Source organism: Daktulosphaira vitifoliae, unplaced genomic scaffold (genome assembly GCF_025091365.1).
Source record: "Daktulosphaira vitifoliae isolate Bord-2020 unplaced genomic scaffold, ASM2509136v1 Scaffold_5, whole genome shotgun sequence".
Classification (NCBI taxonomy): domain Eukaryota; kingdom Metazoa; phylum Arthropoda; class Insecta; order Hemiptera; family Phylloxeridae; genus Daktulosphaira; species Daktulosphaira vitifoliae.
The window spans coordinates 30435227-30446937 of record NW_026099576.1 but is presented as its reverse complement, the minus strand read 5'-3'; the positions used below and the strand labels follow the sequence as shown (position 1 = coordinate 30446937).

Sequence of the window (11711 nt, the reverse complement as noted above, 5' to 3'; positions counted from 1 at the left end):
AATTCCAAGTTTGTCTGGATCAAAATAATCCAAAAAAAAACTTGGAATTATATTTCTTTTAATTTTTAGTACTGGTTTTACGGTACTACCGTTTCAGTTACGATTTTATGAACATTGGTGCAAATTGTAATATCTCAAAACTCTTTTATTTTATTTGATTTTGAAGTGATAAGAATCATTACATATTTAAAGTAGCGTAATTTTTTTATTTCAGTAATTTTTCAGATAAAATTGTAAAAAATTGCAATAACTTATTATTTCACCTATTTATTATTATTTTAGATTAATTTATAATGCGTTTGAACAATATTCTTTTGTTTCGCGATATGAGAAAATATACCAAAAATCCAAATAATGTAATATTTGAAGAGCTCTTACCTCTTAAGTTGAAGAATAGCGTTTCTGGAAAAGGTGATCGATCAAAAGAACGAGCTTGCGTTCACGAAATGTCGATTATGTTTGCATGTTTTAAGAAAAACGAATTTGACCAAAGTCTTTGTTCAGAGGAAATAAATAAATTTCAAACCTGTTCAAAAATACATCAAGTCGAAAAATATAAAAGAAAACAAGATTTGAGAGAAGGAAAAATTTCTACTGGACAACATAACCTTTCCCCGAGAGAAGTGAATCACCTCCTGAAGAAATATCCCAATCCTTAAAGTAAATGTTAAGTATTATTTCATTGTTTTTGTTTAGAACCTGTATTATATAATAATAATCAGTTTTTTTCAATTAAGAATTCTGTTAAATTTTATTAAATTTAGTCATAACAGGTTTTTTTTTAATAAGTTGTGTTTTTATTTTATATTGTCTTATCATATTTGTTTCTATTTCAAACTAAAATATCTCCTAACCCTAAAAGATATAGTTAATTAAAAAGAATTATCTTTTAATTATTAAAAAAAAATTATCTCAAAAAAATCAATTAAAATTTTATTTGTGTTATTTATATCCTTGTTTTAAGTATATATGAGCAATAGATCATTCAAGCACTTTAAAACTAATGTTCAGCTTCAATTTTAGCTATTCGTTCCTATATGGTCACCTATCCAGGAACTTTAATAGTAATACACATTTAGCCCTATACTGGCTCCTTCATCTATAATGAGATTGTGTCTGGTCTACAGCCTGTATAAATATAATTTTACATCACTAAGGTTGAGCTGACCTCTATATAGTTGAGATAGCAGCTAAGGAGATGATAATAATGATGTATATTAGTTATGTTATAAAACATGATTATTAAGATTTAAATTAATATTTAACATTAAATTTTAATATTATACCTTATAAATTTCTGCTGGTGATTTAAAAAAGAGAGAGTTATTACAGTTCAGTAAAATGAATTGAACTCTCTTGATAGCATAGCTAAGTTAGACCTTAACAGCCATACTCTCTCCAGGACCACAATATTTCTAAAATTAAGTGATTGTGCATAAAAATTCAAAAATGATGGTTTTTGCAAGTATTTTTTACTATAACTTCCCATTAAAAAATTAAATAAATCGTATTAAACTGAAAAAATTTTGAAACATAAAAAAGAAAAATGATAGAAAAACTTGTTAAAATTTTGCTTGGCCTCTAATAATTAAAATATTAAAATCTATACCAAAACGTGTGTATTTTTAATCACATAACGTAACTCAAGATACACATAGAGTGTTGCTGTATTTTTGTCACCAATAGAACAAGTATCAGGTAAAATGTTCCATTGTTTGAACTTTGTGGATAATATTTTAAAAATTGAACAACAATAAACTTATTGGAAAAAAATTTCATATGGGATTTGCAATTATTAGCCCGATTCTGAATATTCATTACAACAAAATTCTTTATAAACTGTTGCTAATAAAGTAAAATTTTCGAATAGTTAATGAATATAAGAAAATTAAATATCGTAGAACAATCAATCTTATTAAAATCCATTGGTCAAAATTAAATAAAAATATAAACTAATGATAAAATCTAGTCTTTAAAATTAAATATCATGTTGCTAGAATTACAAATTTATAAATGAGGTTTTGTTTTATAAAACAATGACACGAGTTTTACTGTAAAAATCTATACTTCTGATGAATTTCTTGACAATATTGATCCAGAATGTGCTTAAAATTTATAATGAAACACAAATCATGGTAAAATTAATATCAACACCAAAAATAAAAAGGTCAAATATTAATATTTTACATGGGACCTCATAAATCAGTGAGCATGTATGAATATGAATGTTGGAATATCAATTTCAGTAAATGGTATTCCTAGTTTTAAGTTTTTTTTTAGCAAAATCTAACAAACGCTCCAAAAAATATTTTATTCTCAGATAGATAAAAAAACTCATTAATTGCCCATAATGAGGCCAACTACTGGTACCATGTGTTCAAATTATAATAATTATTTTTCAGTCTGTCTTAAATTTTAAGCCTTGGCATAATCTAAGTTGCATACTTCATAAAATTTAAAAGATTGAGAACCAGTGTGCAATATTATAGAAATTAAAGGAATCAATGCTACCACATTTATATTTTCACAATAGTTGATTTTAATTACAAAAAATTTAATATTTTTTCTTAAATGAGAAATTAATTTGTTTATTCGAGAAATATAAAGCAATTATTTAAATATATATAATATTTTATAACTTTGTTACACACATAATAATAATAATATTAATTAATAACATAGTATATTATCAAAACCGTACATATATAATATGCATATTATCTATGCATGCCGTTATCTCTAGATTTAGCGGTATGAATTTTTGTTTATTCTGTTAACATTTTTAACTTAGTTCACTAACTTTTAAAATTTTAAATACTATATTAGACGATTTATATACTATATTAATATTTTTAGATTAACTAAATAATAGAATAATTGTTTTAAAATAAATTTGTACTTTAAAGTCCAATTCTAGTAAACTATTTATCGCATAGGTGTCAATAGACTCTTTCACTCTGAAAAATGTGAATTATTTCTTTTATGTATTTTAAGTATTCTTTTATGAATATACATGAAAATTTTTTAATTTAGCGTTAATACCAAAATGGTAACAATTTATTAATTTACGACAATGTGCTATTTACTTAATATTATTTAAACCATTATAGGATATATTTTGTGAAAAACATATAAAATGTGAGGCACCTATTACAATTATTGCTGAAATATTATCTAAGTTATTTAATGTACAGTAAGTATTTTTAAATATATTTGCTTAAGGAACTCATAGTTTAACTTTACAAACTATTGTATTTTATACGTATTTTCATTGTAGGTATGAAAAAATAATAGGAGAATTCAAACAGCTAGGTTTTTCTCAAATAAAAGATTTAGCTGGAACAACATTAAGTAAAGCTAGTTCCTTGTCATTAGATGGTGATCCATTAGCTAAACTGTATAAAGCAATTCAAGTTAGTATTAAATAATTTAAAAAAATGTGTGAATAAATATTTATTTATCTCCTTTGATTTTACAGAAGTATGATGAACAGTGTAGTAAGTAATCAATATATATATATATATATATATAATTATACTAAAAATTTTAGTAATTTAATTAATGTTAAGATATTAGTACATTAAATTATTTTTTTATATTAGTTTGTCAAATAATTAGGTATGAATTATTATTAATAAGAAGCAATTAAATATATTGATTGTTATTTATAATTTAAACATTGAATCAGATAATTCTGGTTTAATTTTTAAATAGATTATCATAATAAAAATATTATTTTATTACATCATTTGTGACAAAGAAAAAAAAGGTTTTTGTATAATGAAATTAATATAATATTCCACTCTTGCAAGCAGTATACTTGCAAAAGAAACCCAACCTTATAAGGTATAAGGGCATTATCTTTATCTATTGAAATGATAACATGCATAATAAACTGGCTTATTTATTACATAAATGATCTAATTAAGAAAATGATGGTTGATAATAAATTTTGAACTAGTATTTTAAGAGCTATTGATCTATTTATATCTAAATAAGAGAAAGGGTATGACCTAAAAATGTCGAGTTATAAAACAACAGCACTCACTCTTCACCCCCAGTCATTACTTTTAATTGTTAATAACTTCCAAAATACTGATCCAAAAGTTGTTACTGACAATAGGAAAATTACACCTGGGAATCACATGGGATAAAAATAGTAAAACCTTTACTTTACCTTTAGCCATTACTGTACAATAGTAATAACTTCTGAGATGCTGATCCAAAAATGGTTATTGATCAGTCATTTTCTTAATTAGATCATTATCTAATAAATGGGTTAGTGGTTAATGTATATTGCCATATAAAAAATAAAGTTGATGAGTAATAAGTAAAAGCCAAATTTATATATATTTATAAATTTTGTTAAATAATTCCAAACACATCATCAGCAAGTACAAATTTAAATTAATAATATTGTAAACTATTAATGCTATTTAACTGAGGTTAAAGTGTTGAGTGTCTTTAAGGAGGTTTATTCTCCCCTAAAATGAAAAATATTTCTACACTACCGTATATTCCAATTAGCAAAATTTGGGTCCTATAAAAAACCTCAAACAAAATTTATAATTGCTCATAAATCCAGTTTTACTTATAAACTATAAGGGATGAACTGAAAAAGTACTTAATATCTAAGAATTTGAAAAAAACATGTATCCAGATGAAAAATTATATATATTATATTAGACATTATTTAATTATATTATATTAATTATTTTTATTTTCCGATTAATTAAGTTATTTATGATAAATGTATCACCCTCTAGTTCATTTGAATACAATTTCTTTTTTTTAATTAAAATGCTAGATTTTTAAATAAAAAGCTGAATTTCTTTTATTCTTACATAAAATTATTTATTTATTTATTAAAATATTTAAGATTTGTATATTATACAAGTGATTGGCTAGCTATGTCTCACGTAATATCTTTCAAAATACAAGTGTAAGAAACAAATTTTTTTTTTAATCATTATGGATCTTTGATGAGCTGTTCACAAGAAAAATTAAATTTCTATCATAATCCCTTATACTTAGAACTTATATCAACTTCAGATTTTTAAACGGCAACCCCATATTATTTTTATATATTTTTGTTTATTATAAAAAAAAAAAATGTTTAGCAAAACATAAAAAATATGAATTTTAAACAAGATACAATACTTTAATATTTACGATATTTGAAGAAAAAATGTAGTATTTTTTCCAACATTGTTACATTATTATTTTATGTAGCGATAGAACTACCCATTTACTTTGATATCGCAGGTAGTCTTTACTTAAAACTGGTAGTGCTTATCAATTTACGATTTATAACATTCGAGTCTGTTATGATTTTTTCTTAATAAACCTCAAACTTTAGAGAGCCATAGAGCACTTAATATTAAATAAAATAAAAAAAAAATTTTTCAAAATATTTTTTTTTTTATTAAACTAAATTTAATGATATAAAAAAAAGATAGGGTTGCCATTTGAAAATATGAAGTTGATATAAGTTTTAAACATAAAGGATGGTGGTAGAAATTTAAATTTTTTTCTGTAACACCTTATTAAAGATCCATAATGACTTTAAAAAAAATTGTTTATAACAATTGTATTTTTAAAGATATTATGTGAGACATAGTTAGCCAATCACTCTGTATTTAATCTTAGATTTAATTGTGTACTATTTATCATTTTAATAGCTGAGCGTTTGAAAACTGCAAAATTGGAGTACTTTCAAGACAACTTTACCAAAACTAAAGAATTATGTGAAGAAATTTTATCACATCAACCAATTGATTTAGATACTTTTATTTTATTAGCTGCAGTTCATTTTAAGTGCAAACAATATGATCTGTCTTTTAAATACTTGAAGGAAGCATTGACACAAAATTTTAATGCACCCGAAATTTTTTGTAACATTGGATCAATATATTGGAAGAAATGTCAATTAGGAAATGCCTTAGAATGTTATTATAGAGCAATTTGCCTTAAAAAAAGTTATATAGATGGCTGGATTAACTATGTTGAAGGATTAGTTTTGGCTGGTGATAAAGTTCAAGCATCTTTAGCATATTCTATGATTCTAGCTTACAAACCAGAATTATACAAAGTGAGAAATAACTTTGGAAAATTACTTGTTTCATTAAATAAATTAGAAGAAGCTGAATATCATTATATATTGGCTAAAAAGACTGAACCAAATTTTTCTGATACTTGGAATAATCTAGGAGCATTATATTTCAATAATGGTAAAATTGATCAAGCTATAAGTCACTTTGAAGTAGCATTGAAATGTAATGAAAAGTCAGTATCTGCTTGGCTTAATTTGGGACTCTGTTATTTAGAATCCAATGATTACACAAAGACTATTGATATTTTACAAAAAACTATAAATCTATCACCTGATAATACTATTGCTTTAAAATATTTAGCACATGCCTACTTATTTGATGATAAACCTCTTTTTGCTATTGATAATCTTACCAAATGTTTAGAAATAGACATTCAAAATGCTGATTTACATCTGGAATTAGGCTTAATTTATTTTACAAAAATTAATAACTACAAAGAAGCAGAAATCTCTATTAAACACTGCATAGAACTAGATCCTATGTATGATATTGCCTATAAATATCTTATTGCAATTTATGAAGTCCAAAAAGACTTTAAAAATGCTTCAAATATAGCAATATCCTTAGGGGACATGCATTTTGATTCTAAGAAATATGAATCTGCTAGAAATGCCTACACTACTAGTTTATGTTTTAATCCTGATAATGCTGATGGTCATTGGAAGCTAGGTTTAACATTATATATGATGGGACATCTTTGCAATGCTTTTCCTAGGTAATTTTAAAATTCCTCTGGCATAATTGTATTTTTTTTTTTTTGTATAATTAAATTTCAATTCTTTTACAGGTATAGAAAAGCCATAGAGTTGAGACCAAACTTTCCTGATGCTTACTGTGATTTAGCGTTACTTTATGAGACAAATGGATTAACTCAAAAAGCTATTGAATATTACAAAATGGCTGTACAACTTGAGCCATATCATCTAAATGCACTTCATAACTTGGCTTTGTTGAAACATAAACTAGGTCACTTAGATGATGTTGTTGATCTTTATACACAAATTCTTGATCATAATGATGTAGATTCTTTTGATCTACATTTTGAATTGGCAAATATATTGTATAAAGAAATGAATGATCTTAATCAATCTTATTTTCATTACAAAAGAGCAGTTGAAATTGATAATACATCACTAGAAGCATATCTTAATATGGGTAATATACTAATTGAAATGAAAGAAGGTGAAAAAGCAATTGAATGTTTTAATAAAGCTATTCAATTAGAACCCAATTGTTTTATTGCCTACACTAATATAGGATCTATCAATAAGGATAAAGAAAATTATCATGAAGCAATTTGCTCATATGAAATGGCTCTTAAAATAAAACCAGATTTTCCTGATGCTTATTGTAACCTTGTACAATGCCTCCAATATATTTGTGATTGGTCAAATTATGAAGTTCGTAATGCAAAACTGAAGGATATTATTTTAAAACAACTTTCTCAGAACAAAGTTCCCTCTTTATTGCCACATCATTCCATATTGTATGACTTTTCACCTGATGTTCATAAACAGATTGCTTTAAAACATGCAGACCTTTGCATTAAGAAAGTATGTAAGTTATCAAACAATAAAGTGTATGAGCATCCAAAAAGTTTAACTTCTGATGATCGTATTCGTGTGGGATATGTATCATCAGATTTTGGTGATCATCCAACATCTCAACTAATGCAGACCATACCAAGTATTCACGACAGAAATAAAGTTGAAGTTTATTGCTACTCTTTATCCTCAAGTGACAATTCATTTTCATGGTAATTCATTTGGTTTATCCATAAAGTTTTCATGTATTTAATTATTATTAACATTTTTTGAGAAACATATGAAAAATAATTTAATTTTAAATATTTTTACATTTTTAGGTATAAAATTTCTAAGGGTGCTGATTATTTTGTGGATATATCTTATATGACTTCAATTGCAGCTGCAAATCAAATTTATAATGATGGTATACACATTCTAGTAAATATGAATGGTTATACTAGAGGTGCTCGTAATGAAATTTTTGCTTTACGACCTGCTCCTATTCAAGTTATGTGGCTAGGTTATCCAAGTACAAGTGGTGCACCATTTATGGATTATTTTATCTCAGATGTAATATGTTCCCCTCAAGAATTACTCCATTTTTACACTGAAAAAGTGGTATATTTAAATCGTTCAGTGTATACTGGTGATCATAAACAAATATTCAACAATTTAAATTCTCGTATTATAACTGACGTTAGAGCTGATGTACAATTAAGTACTTCATCTCTAAATAATTTTAATGAAAATAGTCCTAAGGAAATACATTTAAATTTACCAGTTAACAGTACTACTCAGTCCATGTACAGTGTTCAAATACTTTCTGATCAAACTGTGAAGTACTATACAAGACAACAGTATAATTTACCTGAAGATGCTACTGTTTTTTGTAATTTTAGTCAGTTATATAAAATAGATCCTAATACTTTACATTTATGGATTACTATTTTGAATAATGTACCTGGTTCTGTTTTATGGTTGTTACGTTTTCCAGCAGCTGCAGAAGAGAATATAAAAAAATCGGCTAAAGAATTAGAGTTTGATTCTTCTCGTATAATATTTAGTGATTTAGTGCCAAGAGAAGAACACTTGAGACGTGCCCAATTAGGTGATATATTTTTAGATACACCATTATGCAATGGACATACAACTTGCCTAGATGCTTTATGGGCAGGTATACCTGTTGTAACCAAGAAAGGAAAAACATTTTCATCTAGAGTAGCAGCCTCACAACTAACAACACTGGGACAAAATGATCTTATTGCAAATAATGATATTGAATACATCTCTATTGCAACTAAATTAGGCATTAATAAGAAATATCTAGAATCTGTACGGGCAAATATTTGGACATTAAGAACAGAAAGCAAACTTTTTGATTGCAAAAATTATTCTGATCAATTAGAAATACTTTACAAAAATGTATGGGATAAATATGTGACTGAACAATCAACTAAACACCTAAATGGTCTTGTGTAATATAGAATAAAGAATAGCATATTGCATTGTCATAAAACTTAAACAATTTTTAAAGTATTATTCTCTTTTAAATTTATCTTATAGAAGACAATTTGTTAAATAAATATAAGTCAACAAGCAATAATTATGATTGTAAAGATACTTATTATCTTTATTGGTAATCTCTACCATAAAAAATAATTTTTATATTAATTGCAATTTATAATCTTTGTTGACTCATAAATTAAACTTATAACTCCAGATATTAAATAAATGATTATCAATTATAAGATTTAATGTTGTAAATAACACTAAGTTTTAGAGTCTTTATTAAAGTATATATAAATATATATTATTACATTTTGTCATTTACAATATTTAAAAGAGTTTTGCAATAATATGTTTTGGTTACATTAAATAAGGTTAGCAGCTATATTGTCTTTAGGAAATTTAGTAGGTTAACTCATTAAATCAGGGTCTGGTCCGAGAAAATATATTTTAATCCAATGTTAGCAGAGTTCTTTTTATTATTTATTGTTATGATAAGTATTTGTTTTTTTGAAACAAAATTATCCAGTATATGTTATAAAAACTTATTAATAAAAGGTAATTGTTTAAGTATACCTCGCGTAAAATCTTTAAAAGTATAAAACATAAAAGCTAAAAACTAACTTAATTAGTTAAGAACTAATTAATTAAAAACATAAACTTTTCTGAATAAAACATGTTAGCACAGTGGGAATGCGGAATAAGTCTAAGTAATACGGTTAGTATCACAGTTGGATTATCATCGCTAACATAAAAAACGCTTCGATACATAACTGTAGACAGTGTTTAATTTTTAGAAGGAATTATTGAATATTTCTAAAGCATTTTAACTCCTAACTCCTTAATTATCTTAATTACAAGTTTTATTATTTAAAATTATAATATAGGAATAGATACTTATAACAATTAAATTTAGTATGATGTAACATCAATGATTATCAACATCATCAATGTTGATAATCAATAATTTAGTATAGTCATTTTTACGAAGAAATTATACAAAAATTTAAGTAACAATTTTCATGTTGTATGATTTCACTCAAATATTAAATGCTAATTAAATATTTGCATAATTGAATATATGTAATTTTTTTGAAAAAAGTTGCTATTTTTTTTTTTTTTTGAGGGTCGACTTTAAATAATAAAACAATTGAGGTAACTTTTTAGTTGAGAAGGTATTAATTTTATCATGATGTGTTTATTTTCAATTTTTTTTGTATCTGTGAACTTTTCTTAGCTTTCACGACTGATTTTTTTCAACGATACGTCAAAAGATCACAAATCATATCTTTTTTATATTGAAACCTTAGATATTTCCCTTTTGTATGATTTAAATTTTTTGAAAATGTGACCAACTTGAGCACAAAAATTTTACTTTTTCAACTTAATTTTCAAAATGTTCCTAAATACTTCGAGCTCCAAACATTTGTTAAAATAAAGCTAATGTTATGCACTATAAGTTAAAAAAAAAATTGTCATGTTTTTTACGTGCAAATGGTTGTCATAGTTAAAAAACATGCAATTTTGGTGTAAAAATTTATGATTTCATATTTTATTTTTCAACTTTAAATTTTTGTTTCTAAATAAATTATATATATACTTTATATCCAACATTTTTTTTTTAATCTGACCTATTTCTTTGATACAAGTGGGGTTTAAATGTTTAAAAATACGAGTAAAAAGTAGAACGTTTATCATACATTTTTTCAAAATCTGACTCCTTATTTGCCTACTAGGCGGGATTTAAAATAGCAACTTTAGCACAAAAATTTAACTTTTGAAAATGTTTCGCAAATACTCCGAGCTCTAAATACATGTCAAATTAAAGCTTATGATAAATACTATAAGTTCAAAAAAAAAATTAGTCCCGACAACTTTTTTTCTGTGGGAAAATTTAACGCAAAAAATTTAATTTTTATGTAAAAATCACTGTTTAACATGAAATATTTTAATACTAAAAACTTTTTGAAAAGTAAACAAATTAAAATAATTATTTTTGATATTGAAACCTTAGATGTTTTTCTTTCGTTTATTATACATTTTTCAAAATCTGATTCCTTACTTGCCTACAAGGCGGGATTTAAAATAGCAACTTTTGCACAAAAATTGTCGCTCTTGTTTCCTTTACGTTTGCCTCAAAGTATCATCGAATTAAAACAAAATAACTACCATCAATAATCAAGAAGTTATTTATTATAAAATTTTGATGTTGTAAGGTAGTGCATTTATTGTTTACATTTAAATAAGTTACAGAGAAGAATTTATATAAAACATAATATTCATTCTAATAGCAAAAAAAAAAACCCAGCACAGGGGGGTCGCGGCACAGTGGTGACGTGGCATAATTGGATCAAGTATAATGATATCTGACAGTGATTAAAATCACTATCAAAAATAAACGCTTCGATGCAAATCTTTAGATAGTGTTTAATTTTAAAAAAATTGGTGTTTTATTCCAAAAGCTACTTGATCTGCTGGTTCCTTATTAATATCTCGATTAAGATAAAGTATGTCGAATGAAAAAAGGTTTATTAAAAAATATTATTCCTCATAAAAAAATTGTGTG

The 11711-nt window shown here is 25.1% G+C and overlaps 2 protein-coding genes across 2 annotated transcripts; both read left to right on the top strand.

Annotated features, from left to right (window-relative positions):
• Positions 1-179: 179 nt before the first annotated feature.
• LOC126907475 (coiled-coil-helix-coiled-coil-helix domain-containing protein 1) lies at positions 180-789 on the top strand. The gene has a single exon (XM_050688791.1). The coding sequence runs from the start codon at positions 294-296 to the stop codon at positions 657-659; it is 366 nt and encodes a 121-aa protein (XP_050544748.1). The 5' UTR covers positions 180-293; the 3' UTR covers positions 660-789.
• A 2028-nt stretch (positions 790-2817) lies between these two features.
• Positions 2818-9718, top strand: LOC126906891 (UDP-N-acetylglucosamine--peptide N-acetylglucosaminyltransferase 110 kDa subunit-like). The gene is made up of 7 exons (XM_050687814.1): positions 2818-3049; positions 3111-3193; positions 3278-3413; positions 3479-3497; positions 5682-6828; positions 6901-7869; positions 7978-9718. Exons 1-7 carry the CDS (start codon positions 3047-3049, stop codon positions 9116-9118), a joined length of 3498 nt encoding a protein of 1165 aa, XP_050543771.1. The 5' UTR covers positions 2818-3046; the 3' UTR covers positions 9119-9718.
• The last annotated feature ends 1993 nt before the right edge of the window (positions 9719-11711 follow it).